Source organism: Homalodisca vitripennis, chromosome 2, assembly GCF_021130785.1.
Source record: "Homalodisca vitripennis isolate AUS2020 chromosome 2, UT_GWSS_2.1, whole genome shotgun sequence".
NCBI classification, from domain to species: Eukaryota; Metazoa; Arthropoda; class Insecta; order Hemiptera; family Cicadellidae; genus Homalodisca; species Homalodisca vitripennis.
In genome coordinates, this window is record NC_060208.1 from 56640569 (window position 1) to 56665772 (window position 25204).

The 25204-nt window shown below is 34.2% G+C and overlaps 1 protein-coding gene across 3 annotated transcripts in view; it reads right to left on the bottom strand.

Annotated features, from left to right (window-relative positions):
• Positions 1-25204, bottom strand: part of LOC124354003 (axin) — a 106958-nt gene that overhangs the window by 22434 nt on the left and 59320 nt on the right. Inside the window, exons 3-9 of one of the 3 annotated variants that reach the window (XM_046804115.1) lie at positions 23004-23136; positions 22417-22539; positions 21926-22187; positions 18119-18328; positions 8288-8473; positions 3131-3274; positions 790-940 (exon numbers count right to left, since the gene is read on the bottom strand). In XM_046804115.1, the coding sequence (XP_046660071.1) occupies positions 790-940; positions 3131-3274; positions 8288-8473; positions 18119-18328; positions 21926-22187; positions 22417-22539; positions 23004-23082 (1155 nt within the window). In that variant the 5' untranslated portion in view covers positions 23083-23136. Of the gene's footprint in view, positions 1-789; positions 941-3130; positions 3275-8287; positions 8474-18118; positions 18329-21925; positions 22191-22416; positions 22540-23003; positions 23137-25204 lie in introns of all 3 variants that reach the window. The other 2 variants (XM_046804114.1, XM_046804116.1) reach the window with 2 other exon arrangements.

Here is a 25204-nt window from a genome sequence, read left to right on the forward strand (position 1 = left end):
CTTGCATTCCAAAGTCCCAAGTGCCACATTACAAGACCACCTATCGCTGTACCCTCAGAATCAAACTCCTAACCTCCATCCTAAAGCGAGGCTCTGATGTTTGTTGAAGAGCATTCGACAACCGATAGAAACTTCAATAATTTATTAATAGTAGTTGTTCAATGAACCAAAATAGATAACAAAAACACACCTCTCTCCTTGTATTTTATTCACTTATTTAACACATAAATTTAAAGTGGTTTGATAAATAACTGTGACAATTTGAATTTAAAAGAATATACAACAGAATGAGGGAGCGATAAGTCTTAGAAATATCTATAAGATGGATCATTATTTAAAGAGGATTTTATGTGAGGTTTGTAAATAATAAGTTCAGGAATTTTAAAAGTTTTAGAGCATACTAATTTATAGTTATTCAGTTTTAACTTCAGCGCCGTAGTAAAGTAAATTTTACGAACAAGCTTCGAATGACCCATTGTAATAAACAATGAGATCAAATATCCCAAGGACAGATCCTGTCATGGTTGGCTGACTCTAATCAATGACAATGCAGATATCATTTCAGAATTGCATGAGTGTTTGAAGAAAAACCCAAATGGAAAATTTTTTTTCTAAAAAGGTTGAAAGGCTTTGTTATCATAGCAACATTGCTGTCCCTTTTTTTAGATTAGATCATTGAACAAAATCCATCATGCCATACGAAAGCTACAGAGCTATCATACAGTTAGAGAGATGAACTCTCTCTTTATGTCCCTTCTACTGCTTGTACAAAACCTAAAGATAAAATACCTGTTCTTTCTGAATCCGCTGTGTCCTTGGTATGAATGTGTGATGCATATAGAGATCCCGGTTGAGATTAGCCGCCTCCTTCACTTGTCTGTAGTGTCTCTGGTATTGTTTCCTGGAGAACCTATGATGGCTGCTACTCGAAACACCATCCCTGATATCATAAATAATAAATTCAATACCAGCCTGTCTCAGTTACATAATTATAAGTTCAAATGTGTCTCATCAAAAAACTTCTTGATACCACGTAAATCTGTGTGCTCAATGAATTATTACAATACCATATACAGATAGGGTGTAAATAAATAAAGTCCTGCAATGATCTTAATTTTTAAACACTTTAAGTTTAAATTAAACCATAAACTCTTTGGTAAATGGGATTATCACTTTTTGAGCGATTAATTGTACTTTTATAGTCCAAATTTTGCAGAGGTAGGCTTGGGAAAACAAAAGATGGTGGAGAATTAGGAATATGCCATTTACAATGCATTGGAGATATGGAAGGCTTAGATTGGAAGAAAAACCTGAATTGTTGTTATATAATAAATTACCTCATTCAATCTGGAATTTTTAATTGAATATCTACACATTTAATATCTTTTAGATTACTCATACAATCTACAAGATACAAGAATTGCTACAAGATTGGAAATAGCAGCATGGTAGTGAAATGACCTACATACCAAGCTTAAAGGCTTAACACAGCATCACACATTCCCAATCTTGGCAGGATGGGTAAAAGGACTACTTTAAATACAAGAAGTTTTATTACCATATGTCCAACTTTTAAGTATTGTTTGTAATCTATACTATTACAAAAAAAATGTAATGGTCTCTCCCTCTCTCTCCCTTATTCTCCCCCAAGAACATTGCTGTAAACAGGTTGCTGGTTGCAAGGTCCAGACTGAAAGGCGGGTGTGGAAACACCTCCCACTTAAAAGCATCCAGGACTTCTCAAGTCCGATTTGTCGTGTATAGTCAGGTGTTGTAGTGAACAAATTTTTTTTAATTAACTGTCCTATGCACTTGTTTTTTATTGCTCTTTTTAACTTTTGCAAGGTTTCACAATATCTCACAAAGTGTATGGTTGTGTCATGTTCTAAGAAATCAACAAGAAGAACTCCTTTCATTTCCCAAATAAACAGCTGCTACAATCTTCTGTGCTGATAATGTTTGCATGCATTTCCTTGGTTTTTGGGGGTGTGTGCCCCCGCTCCATAGACTGTAATATGGTTTCGCAATTCAGGTATTTTACTCAATTCTCGTCTCCTGTAATGATTTGATCAAGTAGTGAATCACCATCTTCTCCGTAAGTGTCCAAAAATGTCAATGAAGCAGCCAAATGCTGATTGCTATGGATTATGTTAAGATTTTCAATACTCATATAGCACAAAATTTATGGTAATCTAACCAGTGTCACAATTGTATGTAACAAACTCCTAGAAGAGAGCTGAGAGTTCTGTTATTGTGAATTGGCAGTCTTCTTTAATCTTCTCATCGACTTTAGAGACAATTTCATTGGTCCACTTCGTTTGTGGACTGCTAAGCATTGTATTTTTAAATCTAATGCACAATTGATAAACTCCACCTTCAGTAATCATATAGTTCCCATAAACTTCACAGAATTAGTGATAAATCTCAATTGGTTTGTTGTGCTTAGTTAACAAAAACCATATTACCAACCGCACTTCACAACTCGTGAGATTTTCAATTGTGTCACACATTTTAAACTGCTATTGTAAAACAACAGTAATCTCTCACTAGCACAGTTGAATAGCCACTAAACGGAGAAACGCCCTGACATCAAAATAGCTGCAATAGTCCCGCCCCTATCGGCTACAGAGCAAAGCGTAATCTACTTTCTGGATAGCCCTCGTGTAATCATAAATATAAGAATTTATACATGGTTTATATATGGTTTATGGGTTATGTTATATGTTATGTTGTAAATCTGACAAAGTATACAAGGTTAAACAAGAAAATTACTGAAAAGAAACAATTTATAAATTGAGATGATCTAAAATTTAAATTTACACTGAATACTACAGGCACTAGACACCTCTTTGTTGATAATATTTGACATAAAATATAATTGATAAAACAATAATATAAAAATTTGGAAAATTAGGCTTGTAAGCTAGTTTGGCTTTATCCAATTTTGTTTAGTTATTCTTTATTTGTAAACATAGGGGTTAATATTATTATAATTAAATACAAATTAATAAGTGATTCTAAGATTGGATTTGCAAAAAAAAACTTATTTCTCTAACAATATTACTATTATATTCTAAGTTTGTAAGTCCCTGAAAGGCTGAGATGGTGAGGTGGCATGGTTTATACTCACAGAGAGCTGTCGGTGAGGGACATGTTGTCCGACTCTGTGCGGGCGTCCGAACTAAGGCTCTGCAGTTCTGAGTCCTGGCGGGAGACAGGGTTGTAAGAGGAGTAGGGCATCCGGGCCTTGGGCACATGCGTTTGCAAGAACACACTGACAGACACAGACAATCACTACACACCACTCATAATCAACGAATGCATTACAAATAAATCAAATCAAAATGTTCAACAAAAATCAATTTATATTTATAATAAAATAATTATTACTAAAACTGATTAAAAACTTAAATAATTCCAATTAATTTGAAAACATAAATAATGGAGAAAGCTACTGCAATACTAAATGAAATACTAACATAAATGCAAAATTTTAAACATCCCAGATTCACAAGATACAATCTTTTTAAATCTTAATTTCAATCAACCTTACACAGTTATAAAGCTCCTAACTGTATAGACCTTCTTCTATGAGCGATAGAGAAAATTGGAATTCATAAATTTTAGCTGGTTACATAGGATTTGTGCCTTATAATTTTAATATTTCACTAGCTGAAATAATTTTTTTAAATATTGAGTTATGAGAATAGACAAAATAGATCTTATTAAATCAGAAAGATAAAAAAATGAATACACTTAACAACCGAGTAACGAAGTTAACCAGTACAAAAATGTACAATTTATACAAACCAAAGTATTGATACTGTATGTGTCCATTGGTTGTACAAAACAAATAAAAATCAGCTGTTGTTATCTACTCGAAACAAATTTCTGTAAACTATACTTGCCTAAACTGAAAATATTTATAAACCTTCGCCTAATGTTTCATCTCAAAAGTTTGAGGAACCCCTATACTTCCCTGATAGCTTCATACATATAATCCTTATACTTTTTCATCTTTACTAAACGTTTTCAATTTAGATTATATTAGTTAAACTTTAGATTAGGAACTACTGAATATATGCAAGGTTTCCAAAGAGAATCATATTTTGTAACCATTTTAGATTAAACAAATAAAGATGACACACTGATACAATATTAAAAATGTTTTTTTTTTAAGGAACAATCAACTTTTAATTATTTTTTGGAAACAGCCTGTAGAGATTTAGAAGAAAATCTTAAATGAGAACATAGGTCGAGTTTTATATGGTATGTTCTCTCTCTCTCTCTTTCTTTGAAAAACATAATGCTACAAATCAATAAAAAATGTTCACATTATACATGTTGGCGGTACCAATGGTACGAATGGCAGAAAAATTGTAAACAGGAAATGTACTAGTACATGACATAGGCGATGGGGATGATGGAGTTATACCAGAGTAAGAGTCTGAAACCACTTACACCTCTCATCATCACCAATGGCAGTGCTTTGGCTCATGCAGATTCTGTGATTTGCTGTAGCTACAAATGTAAATTTCAAAAGTAACGAAAAACAAGTCACTACATTAGTGGACACCATAGGAGAAAATTCCATCAATATTTATGACTCTTTCAACTTGTCAGATGAAAATGTCTTAAGATTTAGATAGTGTAATATCTAAGTTTCTTTTTAATGAACCGTGAAACAATCAGAAGGGGGACCTTTTAATATTGTTTTAATATACGTGTTACTACGGACTAAAAAAATGTTCATATGGAACAATGAGGGACAATTTTATTTGCAACAGACTAGTTTGTAGGATAAACAATGGGGAGGTTTGTATTCTTTTTACTGATGTAGAATAGTCACTACAGAAAACAATAAAAATCTGGAAATAGCAAAAGCAGTTCTTTTTATTTATTTATTTTTTTTTTTTCGAGAGGGGAAGAGGCAATTAATAGTCTCCGCATGAAATCCTAAAAGGACCTGCGTCTCCTTACTGTATGTTTAGGCCCTCAGAATCTTAGACTTTTACAGAAGCATTTTAAATTTGAGGGCTCCTGTTCTCTGATATCCCTGGGACTAAGAAGATAAGCCCCGTTAGGAATAGCAAATGCAGTCAGTTTACAGTTAGTTAACATGTCTTTAAAAGAAAAGTCACAAATAAATAAGATATAATCCAAAGAGTTCTTGTAGGAATCACGAGAAAAGCATTACCAATGTTGGCAATGTAGGTTGCATCATGCGAAGATGTCCTGTCTGAAAATCCAGAAAAAATGTTCATCCCACGGTACGATCGGACACTTCTCATCACTTTTTTGACCAAAGGTGGAATCAGGGACGAATTAAGGCCATTGCCACTGAGGAAAACCTGAAGTTGATCCTGTTAGGCAGCCAAAGCTCTAAGTAATATGTCTGACACCAGGTACTATACAATAAGTCACAAAGTTTTAGTTGTAGTCATGGACTGTGAAACAACTCAGTTTAAGGCTGGCTCCTCAAACACGTAATAATTGGTTGGACAATTTGGTTTGAATAGTTTGAATTTTCCATATGAAAAACTTTCAGTTTGATTGTCACGTGTGCAGGAAAGTCTTTCAAACAATTAGTTGATTAGAGAAATTATAAGATTTCCATCAGCTGTCATACAACCAATACCGCTCTGATGACAAAAACTGACATGTGTGGAGAATTCAGACGACCGGCCATCCGCAGACTGGTGACAATATTAATTCAGTAGAAGTTTTGATAAGACCATGATATCAAAACATAATCTCACTTTCTTCCTTTTAACTTATGTAATGTGATGACGACCATTCGAATTGTGTGTTAAGAGCAATCGTTCAAAGAATAAGATCAGTCAACAGACTTTAATCATCCGAAGGATCACTGCATGTATGGGGGCTTAACACGACACAGGGGTAGAACTAACCACGATAAACTCCACTATACTAGTGGAGATAGCCTTGTATTAAACAGCGCCAGTGAAGCTCACAAACACACTGTAGTAATCACGCGCTGTCCATGGACTGTAAACATTTCAGCTACACCACTGGCCATCACGGTCTTTCGGGTTTTGTCATTGAATTTCATTCACATCACATAAAATACTAAATTTGGAATTAATCAACTCCTGATTTAAGGAGCAGTAAAATTATTCCATGATTTCATACGTTCTTAGACAAATAAATGGTGTTTTGAGATTCCCAGCTTATGTCCGGTGCATAAAATTACCGCCCTCATATTATTTACAAAACGATAATTTATTAATTATGTTATTAGTTTTCATACACAAAGTAAAACAAAATTTGGTTTTTCATAATTATTAATTTGCATAAAGCTGATCAGCTGCCCTCCGCGAATAACGCAACAGACACACGGCACTGTGCGTCCCTAAATATGGAAAATACTAAATAGAAGAACAATATTACTGACAAAAAAATGTTTTAGCGATGATAATTTGTGTACAGTCAATCAGCCAGTAATTAATGACACAGTGAATCTTCGCAGATTTGATTGTCAAATCCTTCCCGTAGAGCGATTTTCGAATCCGAATCTTTGTTGAAGATTCTGTGAATTATGAATTCGAGAGTCAGGATTTGGTTTCCACAAAGAATTTGGTTCAGGATTTGATACTTCAATTACAGAATTTCAATCCCCCATTTCCAAAATTAAATGGATCAGAAAGCTAAAATACTACAAATAATGTGTCACAGTGATGATTCTGACCTTTAACTAGCTCTGCTTCACAAAGAAATACTCAAAATGTTCACTAAGATCTCTGCTCAGAGGCTTGTGGGTCATAAAACCTAAATCTACTTCTATCTATAGAAGAACAATTACTGCAAAAATTAGTTACTAGTCTTAGTCAATGTCTACTGGATATTAGAAATAAGAATAGCTGTTTTACAGTAACAGGATAAAAACATGTTTGCCTACATTCATTCTAGAAGAGGAACATGAGACTGACAAACGCCCACAATCTTCCAAATTGGATTAGAACCACGTTCTTATATAATATCTACAGCTGATAAAGTAGGATACTGATTGAATTTATATTTTCTCAAAAAGTTAAAACAGCCACAAAATCTACCTATGACTGTGTCTATAGGTGCACTAAAGTAAAAGGTCAAGACGTTGTGCCCTTAAGAAGATCTAATCATATCTCCAAGATACCTGACAGATTTAAGGTCTAATAATTCTTTTTACAAAGGGAAAGATTTTATACGGACTCAGGCAAAATCACTGTTGTTTATAATTTAACATACGATTACTATTATTATTATACTGTTTATGAAATTATTTTGTAACCTACGTCTTGAACGAATGATTAATATCAGTTTAGTAATTAACGTTATTTGTTACAATAATTAACCTCCATATTACAGTATTTATTTTTAAATCTGACCAAACATTCATAAATTTGAAATTACATTGTTTTTGACTGAGTACCTATTTTGATGTGATTTATGTTAAAATAGTTTAATGAAATATAACATCAACATATCATCTGATGTGCTAATTGATCAAAGCTTTGCTACAATCTTACTTTATCTTCCTCCTCGGGTGTCCCAATGATGGTGAAGTCACATAATATTCAGAAACATATTCCTTACATTCAATGTGGAATGTCAAAGTGTACTGCTGTAGCTCCTAAAGAGGAAGGAACTTACGCTATTATCAACAACTAAACATTCTACCTTCAACCATCTGCTATTTTGTGGGTGAATCATCAATATACAGGGTGAACCGATTATGTTGGTTTTGCAGTATTACGGTTTGATAAGGGAGAAAACTTAAATATGATATAAACTCAAACCAAGCACTCATTATAGATTTTCTTCTGACAACCAGAGGACTGTACTCATACAGGTGATTCGAAAAGTAAGTTTCTAGGTATAGTTTAGATGTCTTAAGGTCTATTACTTCATCTGCAAAGGTTAAAACAATATATCATCATTATTTTTGAACAATATTAAGTAACTCTTTAAAGTTTTAAATTATTACTAGCTGTTTTAAATTTTATTCTGTCCAAAATTGTACAAAAATTGCTACATACAAGACAGAAATTACTACATCCATCATACAGATTAACAGTTATCAAGCTATTGAAAAAATATTGAACCTTTCTATAAGGTTTTGGAAACAAAGATGCAAAAAATATATTAAAAATGGGATGTGCATTTTATGACAAGAGGAAAACAACAGAACAAGCAGTAACAAACTACACAAAAAACTGAGAAAAAAAAACAAATCATTCTGCTTGCTTCAAAATAGAACTCAAATTGATGATTGATCATTAATTACCCAGCATAGGCTTCAGGTTTAGGCCTGAGTTCGGTTGCTCGTCGCTTCTGTGTGACCAGCAGCATGTCTCGAGTGAGTGGAAGGGGAGTCTCGGTAAGCTCAGAGTCTTCGTGGACCGTAGCCAGCATCCCTCCACCAATTAGACCTTCCCGCCCACTGCTCCCACTGCCACTACCACTTGACGAGCTGCAATATAAGACTTTGTCAGCCCAAGATAAGTGAGGCTAAAGATAATCCAGGGATGTATTCCTATTCTGTCAGGTCTTTATCAAAGCATTACATAATTGTTTATAAATAAATCAAAATACCTTTATTCACAGAGTTTCTCAATACAAGGTCTGTTTTACAAAATAGCTCATGTTAAAATGATAAAAATACATCTAAAACTAACAAAAACACAATTCAATTTACATCTACATCAACATTCAAAAACATTAATTTAAAAATTCAAAGTAAAAAATTTAATTAAATTTATTTTAAAAGCTTATCTTGTTGAGTGCTACATGGAAAGGCCTATCCTCCCCTCACAAGCCTTTCTGAGTAGATACAGCGACTCCCATTGAGCCAATACCTAGTTTAGTCCAAAATCCAACAAAGACAAAGCTTTATACAAATCCAAGATAAATCTGAGGTAATTTTATATTAGCATAATTTATTTATGAAATGATTAGAATATTAATTAATATAAACCTGATAAAAACTAAAAAAATATTTATTGAATTCGCCCAAATTAAAATTTATAACATTTATAGTAGCCTAGTAATAATACTAAAACTACTAAGCTTCATAAAAATAAATCTAGAATTCTAGTAAAATCAGAATCTAGAATTTGTGAATCCCAAATTTAATTGAAAACCTTAAAAAATTGATTCCCAATTATTGAATTTTAAAACCAAGCGGCTTTTATCAAAACCTAATTTCAATTAAATTAAATTAAAATACAATCAAAACAATTTCTGCCATTCTTAAACCTTGGAGACCACGTAATAAAAAAAAAATAAATAAAAAATAAAAACAGGAATAGCACTCTATTTTAAAAGGATTACCAATTCGCTGTGGCAAAAATGTACTTAGGGCTATTGGATGCACTTTTTATGCCTTTTTTTATTCCGAAACAAATAAATTGTCCGCTCATTTCGGAATTGTGCGATAAATCACTAGATGAGCTCTCCAAATAGAACTTTCTTCTTATAATTACAACACAGGCTACCGATGAGATTTGTTACACAAGTCAGCAGAGATTGGGTCTAAGCTCCTTGCACAAAATGAGGAGCTTAACAAAGAAAACTATAAGTTGATTTTTGCATTACAATCAAAGGAGGCTGAACTGGAAGATCTTAAGAAAATGAATAATTTATTAATCAGTAAGCAGGAGAAACTATTTTCTGAACTTGATGTTTCTCTGAAACAAGTAGAGAAGGAGAAATCTATAAGAAATATGCTGCAACAAAACTTTGAAGAGCATGACACATGAACAACGTCGTATCATTACATCATGTGAACTAAAGATCACTGCTCTTGAGAAAAAAACTTTCTTGTTTAACAAAAAGTTCCAATGATGCTTTAGAAATTTGTTGTGCTAAGACTCCTCCAGAAACTAATGAGCCAAATAACCAAGTAATTAAAACAAATGCAGCTGGGGAAGAATTGGCATCACTAAGTGGAAGATTGTCATCCTTGGAAGAACAGCTGAAGACTTTGAACCCAAGGGTTATATCGGTGGAAGACAAATTGACAGTGAACAATCCAGAGGAGATGACCATTTTTAATGAATGGTTTGAAGGCTTTGGAACTTAGAGTAACAACTTTGGAATATTCCCCTTCCTATCAAGAAACAGGAGTATCCTTACATGAAAGTGAAAATAAGTCTGACACCTTTTCAAAATATAGATCAGTGTTCTACACACACTATGAATCTCAACACTGTTGTGGATTCTCTTACTTCCACTCATAACTTTAAATTAAATGTAAAAAACCCTCCCATTTCTGCAAAGCTACTGAAAGCTGGACAGACAACAGAAGAAATTTTTTAATGAAAATATTGATGACTTCATCAATCACTGCACATCAAATAATATTTTAGAAAATAACAGCTTCAAACCACATGTTTCCCTTTCACCACCCACACTGCTAACAAGAAATAGTATTCCAGGAACTAAAAACCACATTCCTCACTCCAAAATTGTTTCTCACATGGAGGTACAGCAAGGTTTTTTAGAAGAGGGTCCAAACATAAAGGGAAAAATCAATTTTTCAAAAACCAATTGATTTGCAGAACTTTTACAAACTCAAGCAGAAAAATGGCAGGAATTTGACAATCTTACATCAAAATGTGGACAGAGTTGGGAATAAAATGGAAAAGTTGAATCATCTTCTTTTTTCTCTCCACCCTGACATTCTAGTAATCACAGAGCATGGGCAAAAGCAATGAGAATATTCTAAACACAAGATTTCTGAACTACACAATTGTTTTCTGCATTTAGCAGGATTAACACATCAAAGGGAGGAGTTGCTGTTTATAAGCATAGCAGTCTTTCCAATGAAGTAAATGCACTAGATATCGAACATTTCAGCATTCCCTTGGTATGTGAAGTCTCTGCAATTGCAATCAAGGTTAATAAGAAGGAACAACTGTACGTGCTGGGTGTTTATAGACCTCCCAGGCAGGATAAAGAGTCTTTTTTATCTTGCTCTCCAGACACTTACATCCATTTTTGAAATCATGGCCTGCTCAATGCCTTAAACTCATTGTTTGGAGATTTCAATGTTGATTGCCTAAAAACTTCTAGTGATTCAAAGACACTAAATGAGCTCCTGATTAGTTTTGATATTGTAAGGATTTTGCTGCCACCTACAAGAATTACCTGTGACACAAGCTCTTCCATCGATATAGTTTGCATATCCTCGGCCTTCAGGGATGATATTAATGTTCAGATAATTCCTGCAGCTATTTCGGATCACACGGGACAACTTTGCAGTTTGGAGTTTGAAGCGGCCATGACTAAACCAACTTCATCCACACGTCGGCACTACAATGATGAGAGTTTGGGGATTCTGAAAATGCTTCTTGCTACTCAAGACTGGACACAGGTTTTTGAGACAGCCCTGACAGAAGAAGCTTATGAATATCTTTCTTTATATATTGACAGCATCCCTTAACGAAGCATGTCCCTTGAGAAAATCTCGTGAAAGACCTGTCTCTTCAGTAAAACACAAGTATGATACTGAAGCAAGAAATCTGAAAGAGCAATTTCTGCAGGCCCAGGACCAGGTACTTGTTTCATGGTATGGAAGAAGATAAGATGAGGCAAATCACCTTAAAAAAACTTATGACTTGAAACTAAAGTCTTTAAGACAACAAGCAAGTACAGACTATCTTGACAGATCTGTTAATAAAAACAAAGCTCTCTGGACACTGGTAAACAGTGAAAGGAAAAGGAAAGCCTCCAATACCTCATACTTAGACCATATCATGATTTCCAATTCAAAAATTGAGGACACTACAGAAATTGCTAACAGATTTAATAAATTTTTTACTTCTATGGCGGATGAAACAGTAAAAAACTAATCTTCTGGAAAAATCTGCAGTAAGAAAAATATTTCCTCTGAATGTAAGGATACCTCTAAATGTGTTACATCTTACTTCTGAAAGAGAATTGAAAAACAATAATATCAAATATGAAATCCAAACCCTCTGTGGTCTAGATGAGTACTCTTCTATGATGATTAAATACTGCATGGAGGAGTTACTTCCACCCTTACTTCACATCGTAAACCTCAGTTTGAGTGAGGGTTGTTTCCCAAGTAAGCTGAAAACTGCAAAGGTCATACCCTTGCACAAAAAGGAAAAATGGATGACATGGGGAACTACAGACCGATATCGCTAATATCAACCTTTGCAAAAATAATAGAGAAGGTTGTTCTTGTAAGAATTTTCGAACATCTGAGGATAAACAACATTGATTTATCAAGTCAACATGGTTTTCTTTGCAATAGATCAACCTCAACTGCTTTGGTGGATCTTGTTGAATTGATCTTAGAGAAACTTGAAGAAGGAGATAATGTCATAAGCATCCATCTAGATATGAGTAAGGCATTTGATTGTCTTAGCCACAAGCTTATTTTAGATAAACTTGGACATCTCGGCTTTGAAGGAACGGCATGGAATTGGTTCAGAAGTTATCTGGAGGGTCGTGAACAGCTGGTGGAATTGAAGGAATCTAGGAATGGAGCAACATCTACAGTAAGATCTACCAAACTTCCCATTACCAGAGGAGTACCCCAGGGGTCTGTCCTGGGCCCCGGTGATGTTCATACTTTTCAGTTTTGACCTCCCTTATTTTACAGAACAATACTGTCGAATCGTGATGTATGCTGACGACTCTGTCCTTGTGACTTCATCAAGGGTTGTGGAGGATCTTGAAGTGCAGACATACATAGCCTTCAACATGGCTCTTGACTATTGTAGCTCCAATGATCTTGCTCTAAATGAAAGCAAAAGTGTACAAATAAACTTTGGAAGCAAGAGAGATGACATTCACGCTCTTCCTAATTTACAATGTGCTAAGTCAACTAAGCATCTAGGAGTCATACTGGACAACCATATTTCCTGGGGCAAATCATATTGACCAATTATGCAGCAAGCTGAGCAGCTCACTTTTTGTCTTGAGACGGATGTTGACTATAGCCTCACCTCAGGCAGCCAAGACTAGCTATCATGCACTCTTTGAGGGACACTTAAGGTATGGCATCGTGCTTTGGGGAGCCTCGTCACACAGCCACCTTGAGCGAGTGCTGATAATGCAGAAGCAGGCTGTGAGGTTGCTGCATGGTCTAGAAAAAAGGGAAAGCTGCAGAGACACCTTCAAGGGTAACATATTAACTGTAGTGGGCATTTATCTATTGGAAACTATCTGCCTAGCTAATTCAAAAGGCCTTGTACGGAATGGACACTTCCATTCTTATGGTACTAGGCATGCAAATGACTTCAATCTGCTTGCTCACAGGACTGGAAGATTTGAAAAGAAGCCTACATACGCTGGTGCTAAATTTTACAATAGACTGCCTGCTGAAATCAAGACAACTGAATCAAGGAGTTTCAGAGCACATCTTCAGGATTGGCTTCTTCAAAGACCTTTTTACAGTATTTTTTATTGGTTTTTTTTTATTGGTTTGACTTCTTTTATCAACAAAATAGGCCATGTAATTTTCATGTTTAGTGGAAATGAAGAGATCTTTCCATTTTTCAACCATAACTCAATTCACATAGCATGCAACTGTTTCATCTTTCTTTAAGGGGGTTTTGTTCACTTCCTAGGGGTATTAGTCACTTCCTGAGGTGTAAAGTTTCTACATACACGCAATGTCCATGTGTAGCATGTTTTTTCAGCAAGTAATTTGGAAATAAAGGTGTAGTTGTTGTAATAATTGTACATGTATACTGAATGGTCCTGCTCAAAATAATCTTTAAAAAGGTGGAGAACTACTTTCTCAGTATGCCCTACACCAGGTATAGCAGCATCTGTTTTACCCATGTGCAGCAGAAATCTTAAAATAAACTTCTGAAGTTCCTTCAAAGTATATACTTTTACCCCATAAATCTGTCTTTTGCCCTTTATTTATAGATGAAATTGTAGTCTTCTTCTACAAAGTACGATAGCCTTATAAATAGCCAATTTTTTTTAAGTGTAGTAAACACTATTCATTTTGTCATTGAAGTATCCAATAACGTACTGAATTTTATTAATGGCATTTTGAGTACTAGAGTCAAGAGCATTGTCATTGGTTTCACAAAAATATAATTAATGCATGATAGATAAAAATCTAGGTATGAAACTACTAAACCACTTAGGTTGAACAGAAAGCTGTTTTCCGATAGTCTTGGATTTTAATCATACGAGGTGTGTCCAAAAAGTATCCGACCTTGTTAGGACTGTAGGGAGGCTGTCGTAGTTGGTTGATGTCGTGTTTGACCAAAAACGCTGAATAAGATTTGAGGAATGAGCTGGCACCTTGTCGTGGTGCAGGATCCTGTCACGGCTTAGGGCCGCCTTTGGACCTCAAGATAATACTCCTTATTCACTGTCTGGCCTCTTGGACAGTCAATCGACGGGTTTCATTAATTGCTGCACGAACACGTTCAACATTTTCAGCGTTGAAGGCCTGCCAGATCGGTCATCACTCTCCACTGATATGTGGCCATATTAAACCACTCTTTTATTTGTGTATCGTCCATAGACATGTCACCATAAACTTTCCGTATCATATTAATCGTCTCTGATGCTGAATGGCCAAGTTTATGACACGTTCAGTCATATTGAAATGCGACGCAAACACACGGCAGTACTGTAAGGGAAAGAGCGCTGTGACTCACTGAGTGACCGGATCGTATTCAATGCCTAATATGGGAAGGAGTAGGCTCGCCCCTCCCCTCCAATAACCGGTTCGAGCCGGTTGTTTACGCCGCGGCCGCCTACACGTCAGTGGTCGGATACTTTTTGGAGAGACCTCGCATTTATCACACCAGTGTGAAGCAAAATTCCTAAGAATGTCTTCAGCTCAGGCACAGTGATATTGATATATGTGATATAGGCACAGTGATATATGTGATATCCTTTCATGAATTTATTCATGATTTAGATGTCAAGTTAGGTTTATTGTCTTTGAATGCACAAATGTTACAATACTTGGAAATTGGTTCAAGAAACACATCATCAAGCAATAGTGTGAAAACGTCCAATGGGGAATCAACCGCTGACATTGGCACCAACAAAAAGTCTATGGTAATACTCCACCACTGTTGGGCTAAAATTTTGTATTGCTAAACTTTGACAATAAAACAATCACCATTTAGGATATGTAATTAACATGGTGTAATCTTAATTTCAACCATTGGGAAATCTGGTAAAACATATCTATCAGATTCCACTGAAACACTTGTCGCCTTCTCCATACAACTTCCAAGACCTTGGTCTTTTAATGCTTCTTGTCTCAGGGATATTTTGAACTGTGGATGCTTCCAGTATCTTTATAAGCTTTCAGCTCCAGGAAGACTCTGACATTTGAAAGGTTCCTGCCTTTAGACATTCCTGCACCATGGGAGTTAAAAGAATCTCAGCCTCTAAGAGATTTCAGCCATTGAAAATCTCCAGCCTCTGTGAGTTCCTGGCATTTTTTAGCCTCGGCAATAAGGTCAAAAATCGCCAAAAGTTACAAACAATTCCCTGCCAGCTCATTTTTTACAGGTGCTAGAGCACTATTAGACACATTTTTTTAGTCCCTGTGGTTTTCCCCACCACCCTTTTAAGAATCAATTTGCAAGCATTTAAAATGCAAATATTTCCTAAGCTATTTAATGAAATTTAAAAAACGTTTTTTTTTTTTTTTTAGCAAAAAGATTTCCAAAAAATAGCTTTCATGTATTGTTCACTTTTACAATAAAACAATCACCATTTAGAATATGTAATTAACATGGTGTAATTTTAATCTCAACCATTGGGAAATCTGGTAAAACATATCTATCACATTCCACTGAAACAAGTTTGTGTGATAAAACTTGTGTTAAATTAATAAAGTTTAAATATTAGTTTATTAAACTACAAATTTAGACATATTGATTGTTCTGTAACATTTTAATTACTTTACGAAAAACTAATTGATAACAAAATTTAAAAAGTTTGATACATTTTGTTAAATAGCTTAGCAGGTACAGTATTTGTTTTTCAAATTGCTTGCATACTGATACTAAAAAAGGAGTGGGGGAAAAACTCAAGGGGAAACCCGGGGACTTTTGTAAAAATGCATGTCTAATGATGTTCTACCATCTGTGAAAAATCCAGCTTACAGGGAATTATTTCTAAGATGAAACCTTTATTGACTAAGCTACTATAAGATTTTGGATTGAAGATTACTCAAAACTATCTAGCCTTTGAGAGGTTGTGGGCACTGGGAGTGAGCTCCTTATCCAGAGGCTTCTCATCTCAATAGGGCTTTCAGAATCCCACACTCTGGGAGCTCCCAGCCTTAAGAGCTTTCAATAATTGAGAGATCTGCTCCTGGCCCCTTAAGAGTTCCTGATGTCTGGAAGCTCCAGACATAAGAGAATTAAAAATAAAGATTTTTAGATGTGCTGGACTTTTAACTTTCAGGCTCTAGAAGCTTCTTGTCCCTAGAGCCGTCATGCATCTTTTGGAGTTCCTGGATTTGGAAATTTTTTGTCCTTAAGAGCTCTATGTCTTAAGGAATTTCAAGACCCGAAAAGCGCATTTGGCTCTGAAGGCTGAGAAGCTTATAGACCCTCCTGGCCTCTGAGACCTTCTACCCCTAAAAGCTCTTCGCTTCAAGAAGATCCCACTCTCTTAGAACTCATGGCCACCAAGAGCTCTTAGTTTCATGGTCGCAATTTTTGAATAATTTCAGGCACTAGAATCTCAGAAAATTGTGGAGCATTCAACCTCAAAGGTTACAGGCCACTAACTGGAAGTTTTTGATACTTAGGAGAATTTGGTATCTTGTTGCTTCCTGTCTTTAGAAGCTCCTGAACTCTGGATCCTAGAAAATTCTTACTTAGAAATGATCATAAACTATGTTATCTTATTCCAAGTCTGTAGTAGTCTATATTAATAGAAGCTTTTCTGTTTTGACACTAGAGATGTTCCTTCTTCGTTGGAAAAGGACAACAACTATTTTTAGATATAACTATGTTCCATAAAATGTTTTTAAAATATGCTAGAGTACAAAAACAGTGTTTTCAGCCCTTTGGTACAGTATAAAAACAAAAGATATAAATAACAATTGTTGGTTAAAATTTATTTCATAACATGTTCATACTTATTCAAGTGAAATTTAAGAGAACAACCTACATTCTGTTCAACTCAAGATGTTTGTTGGGTAATAATGAAAGTTTAACCCTTTAAGTGCCAAGGGCCGATTTAATCGGCCTAGCAACGTTTCCGCATAGTGCCAAGGGCCGATGTAATCAGCCCGATGGTATTGATGAAAATTCCCAAGGGCCGACTAGATCGGCCTTTCCAATATTGGTCATTCTGTTGCTAAATATTGACGTATAATATTGTAAAACGTATCAAATTAAAGCCTAAGAAATGTACGACATAATTCACGTAGTGATAGTTTGTATATATAGTATACAATATTTTTATGTAGCTGATATCTAGAAGCCTGTGGCGCGAACCGCCTGTTGTCACGCTGCAGTTGTTTTGTTTACGTTCAGTTGTTTTAATTTGCTAGCTGTCTATTGTGGCTGTGTTGACATTTTGATTAATTTATGTTTCTGTTATATGCCCCCAACGCTTAAACTTTTTTCAATGAACTTAGAACGTTATAACAAGATGTAGTTGAGTAACAAAACTAACATTATGCCCCCAACGCTAATTTAACTAAACTAACCTAAACTTAAATAATCATGTGATGCTGTGCGGCCTGCCGTAATCTGGATTCTAAAAAAAATGTGTTTTTTTTGTTTTTTTATTTTTGCTTACACATATATAAATATATTTTTTTTATTTATGGTCAAAATGTATATATACCAATTTGTAGCCCGTATCTTGCCCTAAATAATAAAGCAAAAAGTGTCCCATTATGTTAATATTTAAGGAAGGTGTTTATTTTTTAGTAAAATACTGCAGTAACATAAAAATAGTGCTTGGCACTGAGGGGAATGGCATGTCACAAATGACTGGCACTGGCTGCACGACCTCCGCCACTTCGCGTGGCACTCAAAGGGTTAAGGAAGTAAAACAAAATTTTGACTGTTGTTAAAATAATAAGGACTAAATCACACTCTTGGTAAGGATGACAAATACTAAATCCTACCTAGAGCCATTCTGTGCTGCCTGGACATGATTGAGATACACGTCTGAGCGCAGAAAGTTGGGGTAGGTTGTGTCGGTGATTATTCGCTCCACCTCTTGTTGACTCTCGGTGAATACACCACAATCTAGTTCCCCGCCATCCTTGATTCGTCGGTTTACAGACTTCCGCAACTCTTCGCTCACACCAAGCTGCGTCTTTAAGAAGTACCGCCTGCAAAAAACATTCGCCAACTATTAATATTTACTTAGCACTTGAAATTTTATCCCTGCAATTAATTTTGAAATTACTTCAATTACAAATATAACTTGTAATATGCAAATAACAAACAAAGATGCAAATAATGTTACTTAGTGTTGGATTACATAAAATAACATACCTTAAAGGCTTGTATTTTTTTAGTAAGTTCATTAACTGATTAAGAAGAGTTGGATGTATTGACAAGGCATTGAGATTTTTTACATGAAAACACTTCCATCAATTACATTTTAAAATTATTAAGTTTTACAAAATTATATATTTTTTATGACAGTGGAACCCCCTGTTACAAACAACTTCCCTATATACAGTTTGTCCAAGTTTAATGTTCATTTTATGTTTACTCAATAAATTAGACCATTTGAATGCAGTCATGGATTTAAAGTATTCAACTTTTACATTTATCTTATTGTAAGCCAATATTTCAATCTGCATAATTATAACATTTTTTCCAAGCAAATAATTTTTTTGGGTAAAAATTCTTAGCTACATCACACACAAGGAAATCACAGTAGAAATCAAGCCACAGTGACGATTCATCACCACTAGTGATTTTAAACTGTTCATATCTCTATTGTTTTTATTTCCAAGTTTTCACAGTAAAACCTTCCAATTTTCTATTCCATTCATAAAGCAAATATAAACGACAGTAATACTGTATTTGACCCTAAGACTAAGTGTTATTACTAGCTGTAAAATGCCATGGAACTGTGATGGCCTAATTTCGTCATAGGCGGTATATGCAAGGAATTCAACAGTGACAATTCATCACCACCAAGTTTTTTAAGCTCCTTTGTTTATATATTTTGTCTTTTTGTTCATACATCTATATCTGCCTTTTAATGTGTCAAGATAACCTTGTGTGTATATATACCTCATAAATCTTCCTTTCTGAGATGTTTGTAAAACATATGTACCCTAGCCTCAATAAAGAGAACAAACATCTATCAAAGTGGTGTCATAGGACAGACTACAGTCCAGCAGGATAGGTCTGCGGTATTTTAGTATGATACCACAAGATTACCGGTACACAAGATTTGGTACAACAAAAGATAAACCAAAGAAACGTTTATCTCAAATTCATTTTTGTTATAAATGTACAAAATAAATTCTAAGAATACCACACTATTTCAAATGAATTTTTAGAGATTCAGGGAAAGGCTATACTTTTAACACATTCGAGTCTACGCTCGAGCCAGACGCGAGCGCCGTTGTTTAAACCCCCGGCCGGCACTCGAGCATGACTCGAGCACAGCTTTGCCGATTGATATACGGAGTTGCTCGAGTGATATTCGAGTGCCGTCTGCTGCATTAGAAAGCCAGCTTTAATTGTTAGTTCAGAAAAATTCCGCTAGGCGCTACTACGTCATACCCGTTTGAGGCTTTTGTTTATCCACTGACGTGGTCAGTCTGTCTACAACAATAATCATTTTTTTAGCATTTGAAATTTTTTTGGCAATTAAAATAATTATTTGTAAATATTTATATAGTAAATGCCTTTAAAAAATTGAAATTACTTGTTTTATTTATTCAAAAGTTAGTTTTCAAGTAACACAAGACATGCGGGAGTTTTTATTTTTCTTAAAAAAAATGTAAGTTTTGAAATTTTTTAAAAATTAATTAGATTTTATAGGAATACAGTTTTACATATCATTTTAAAGAGGAAAGATAGAACTTTCAAGAAAATATAATATCTTATACATAATATTTAAGAGTTTTCTATTAAAAAAATCTGAAAACCAATTAATTTATGCAGACCGGGTTATAAAAACAGCAAATAGCGAGCCAGACTCCAATGTGTTAAAACTACAAGTCATTTCCACTACCTTATACTTTTATATGCTAGAAATGAAAAGATTATAAAATGGATATATGTAAAAGAAAAACAAAATGACTTCTTATACCCTTTAATATTTCGACTAATTCATTCTCAACAAGGGTATAAACATTGTATAAAGTGCTGCAAATTAACACATTCAATGCTAACATCTTCAAAGGGAGACACGCTGAACTCACTCCGGGTACTGTAGTCTCTGATCATAGACCCTCAGCCATTGCTGCAATATATGCCAAGATATTTTATCATGCCACATAGAGGTTCAATATTTTCTTAGCAGTGAATGTGTTAAAAATAATATACACATTCATCTATTTGTATTAATTAATTATAATAACATTTGATGGAAAAATCCACACTCTCTTTACGATAAAAGAATTAGAAATAAAAACCTAAATATATTTTTATAGAAAATATATTTATGTACTACTACAGTAACAACTTAAAATAAAAATTAGCAATTGTTTATTTACTGCAAAGAACGCTGACATCTCCATATACAACAATCAGTCACACTGGAGTAAAAGAACATCCTAATAGTATTATAAATGCGAAAGTGCCTTTGATTGTTTGTTTTGCTTTCACGCATTAACTATTCAACTGATTGTACTGAAATTTTACATAGACATTCTTAGGGTACTTGGGATAAATATATGCATATTATTATTTCGAAAATCTCTCTGGGCTACGCCCCACTGGTCACTAAAACAGCAAGAAACCCAATCTTAGTCTCTACAGTTACGAAATATTAATTGAAAAATCCTGTTAAATTTAATGAACTGTTTTTATTAACACTGATTTTAACAGCACAACTATATGTTTAATTTATTTAACCTCTATTTTAATAATAATATTTGTTTCATAAAAACTGTGACCATTTTATTTGCAAAAATGTCTACATATTCAAGACTGTTTGGATTCCTTGACATTACTACAGTCCAAAAAACAAGAGTCTTGTGGAGCTCTTTTATTTGTAATATGTAATTATATAATTTAAAATGAGGTTATTGTTGAGAAACTCCTTGTTTTGCTTTGTGCAGTTCATCTTTGCCCCGGACAGATACTTTAGTTTTTTATAGTAAAAGCTCTCTGCGTCTATAACCGCCTTTTAACAATCATCTCAGCCGCTTATATAGGTGGTAGACACGCTTGAAAAGTTAAATTAATTTTTTTTTAAAGACCTCAAAAAAAAGATAAGTGTTATTATTCAGTCAGAACAGATTTACTGTGAAAAATGAGTTCTATGAGAATTTTTTAAACAATACACCCATTATCAACCCACATTTATACTTTAATGTTATTTACAACAGTACAAAGATTTCATGAAAAGTTTTTAAAATTTAAATTATGTACATTTTGAAAGATCTTCAATCAAAATCTTTATATATATATTATGACAAAATGTTTTTAACATAACTCATTCTGTGTTTTATATCACTGAGATATATTATATTAATATGTGATAATTATATGTAATATAATGAAATATGACACCTCTCCTAGCTCTCTAGAGTGACTAGGAGAACTCCTAGAGCAATTTCAAAAGTGTTTTTTGTTTGTGTTTTTTTTAATTAGATTTTGGAAACTTTACATAGTTCTATATCTTGACATGTAACTCTCCTCTTTCTCTTTTAAGCATAGTAGAGTATAGTTCCTGCAGAAATGGTAAAAAGCATAATCAATTAGTTTTATCATTAACATATACATCCACGAACCTGTAAATGACTCGTACAAGTTGGCTTATCTTTTCCGGATCGGTCTGTTTGCGCAGGCCCTCGCAAGCAAACCAGAAGTCGAGCGCGTCTGCATGGCTGCGTCCTTCGCCCTCTAGGTACCGTCTGAACAACTCCACTCCATCCGGATCCTCCAGCAGAGCAGGCAGACACCGTGCCCACCGGAGACACGAAGGTGGTGATTGTGGCTCTCGCGCACTTGGCGAACTGCTTCCCTCTGGTTCGAACCCCAATGGTGCACATCCTTCTGTCCAAAACAATGATTCTTTACTGAATTTCACAACTCTAAATTCACAGATACCTTATAGCTACAATTGTTTGTATTTTATATCCAAATATTGAAGCATTGTTAATGTTTTTACTTTTATTAGTAATTTTCATACAATAATAGTTTTAACTTTATGATTCATTGATTCTAATTCAAAACATTTTTACAATTTACAAGACCAACCTGACTAACCAACGTTACTTACCCGGCAAGCTCTCGTGATGCGAGAGGGTGGAGCGGCGTGGCGTGGGGACTGGAGAGCCCCCGCGACACAGCTTGCCACCCCATTGCACTAGTGGTGACTGGACTCCGGTACAAGTCTCCTCTCCTGCATACAGAGAGAGGTATCAAACTCTGGGCTACAAGGTCTAATTACAATTGAAGTAGACCAACTAGAATATTAAACATGCTTAATAAAACAAAGGAAGTCAATAAAACTAATTAGGCTGGCCACTAAACTGTCTGATCTAACTAAAGTGATAATAAACCCAGAACAGAACAAAAATAAACACAACTGATCACATACAAAATCTACTTCCTCACTGAATATTGAGAACAATTTTAAAGATTTCTTGTCTCATAAGCTTCAATCTGGCATGTTACGAAAAACTTAAAATACTCTAATGTATCAACCTCAAAACATTCAGTACATTAAGAAAGTTTAGTATACAATAAATGACATTCAAAGATAAATTCTTGTAGAAAAATGCAATCAAATAAAATAGTTGACTGGAAATGAATTGTTGTTTACACCCAAAAATCTCTTATTTCAACTAGCTATAACCATATTACCAGGTACTACAGGTGGTCGGGGCGAGTTCTGGTGGAAAGTGATGGACTGTGCGCTGGAAGAGTCAGCAGGGACACTCATTGCAGGGGGGAGCCTTCCCGCCAGCCACTACGCTGCACTACCATCGCGCCAGTACTGTCAACACAACATTCTCATGTTATCTCTTACAATAGTCAAGTAAGTCATTGAACCTTCTTCGATTCTGAAAGGTTATATGAAATTTTAATGCAATTTTATAAATGAATTTTAAACACTATTACTATAATTAGTACGCCAAGTGGTTTTTTGTTAATGACAAACGAAATAACAACTAATGCAATATAAATTTCATTATACTTGTTTTAAGTTTGGGAGTTTTTTCTTTTTTTCATAATAAAATTGTTTAAAGTGTTACTGTATATGCCTATTTCAAATTTTTTAAATTTAAATTGTCCCTCCACACAGGCATAGCCTTGGAGGTTTCACATTTATCTTCTCTTGAAGCTTTTTTATGTGTTTTTATATCACTGTTACATTATTCAACAGCATTGTACTGGTCAGATCTGGCATTTAGATTAAGTTAAGTTTGTATTGTTATGTAACTCTTGTAATGCTTGTTTGAGAAAACAAATATATTATTATTATTATATTATATCAGGTAATATTATCTCAACTTTACTTTTAGAGAAACCATGAGAGTACAATACTTTATTTATCAAATGTAGGACCCAGCGTATATATTTAACTTTTTATAATTCTGGTGTTTTGTTTAGAAAATTGGTTGCTCCTAGAAATTGGAATGGTATGTTTTTTTAACAATATACTAGTAGTAAATTTCTTGTTTTTTTTTCTCTTTACTTTACAATATTTCTGATTATAGTATCGTTCTCTAATACCATTAGAGAAAAATTTTGAAATTTAGAAAAAACCTTATTTATTTCTACTTTATTCCATGCAATTTATTGATTTTTAGATTGGATAGATCTTAATTATTGATGAATTATTGGAGAGTTTTCATTCTATTTAATGAAATAAAAAGGGAAACATTATTTAAACATTTACAATGAAAAATTCAAAACTTTTTTTATAAAAATGCATTGCATATGTAATTTTATCTCCACAAAGACTTGACTTTTTGCATTGATATTTTTGATTGGAGTAAACATACGACAAATTTGTGACCCATACAGAACAAGTCAGAAATGCAAACTTAAGCACAAAATACATAGAAAAAGTAATGGCTGCATTCTGGCTTGCCATTGTTAATTTGGTATTGAGTGTGTGCACTGCTGAGAAATTCAAGATAATGACAAATGTGATTTTTGTAACACTTATTTTTACAAAATGTAGGTAGTACAAACTAGTAACAATATTACTCATTTGATCAACCTATTCCTTATTTCAGGCTGCTTTTCTACAGTTTGAAAGCAAAGTATCATTATCCCCATACTTAAAATGAGAAATCTTCATTTGGTACCTACTTTAGGCCTATATCGATTTTGCCATCTTTATTCAAAATTCTAGAGAAAGTGGTGGTTGATCAGCTAATAATCTTAACTCCCCCCAAACAAGCCATTAAGATTCATTCTCAAAATCAGTCTGGTTTTGAAAGTGGTTTTAGAATCTGTTGATCGGTTCGTGTCTGAGTCCAATTATATTAATTTTTTTGCACCACTGATCTTGAAAATGAATTGTCATATGGTGTTCCCTTTACTTATATACTGACAATACTTTTGCATTTTTTCTCACCATCTATAAAGGAGGTAATGAACTCATACTCTCTGTGTTGCTTTGAGATAAACTACTTAGAGGATAGGAAATTTGAAAAAGTCATAGAAGTCATAATAGACCTTAAGCATGTTGAAAATATGTTTCAATGAGCAATGAAAAAATTAAGAATTTAAAAAAGATTTATCACTTTCATTCCTGAGTTATCGAAACTGCACAAGATAAATTTCTTGGTATTTTAAACTACGCTCTTTCTGCGTTTGGAAAGTTTATACTGTTTTTTCACTGAGGTAAAATTGTACCCTAAGATTTGTTATAATATAACAAATATTTGATCACATTTCTCACTTTCTCACCATAGAAAGTGGTCCAATTTGCTCTCAGTGAGAGATCTCTGTAGGCTCCAAACTGTGAGACTGATACACAAACGATTGTTTCATTACCAGAAATGTAAGGTGTCAAAATGAGCGATTGTTAGATAATTGCATACCAAACA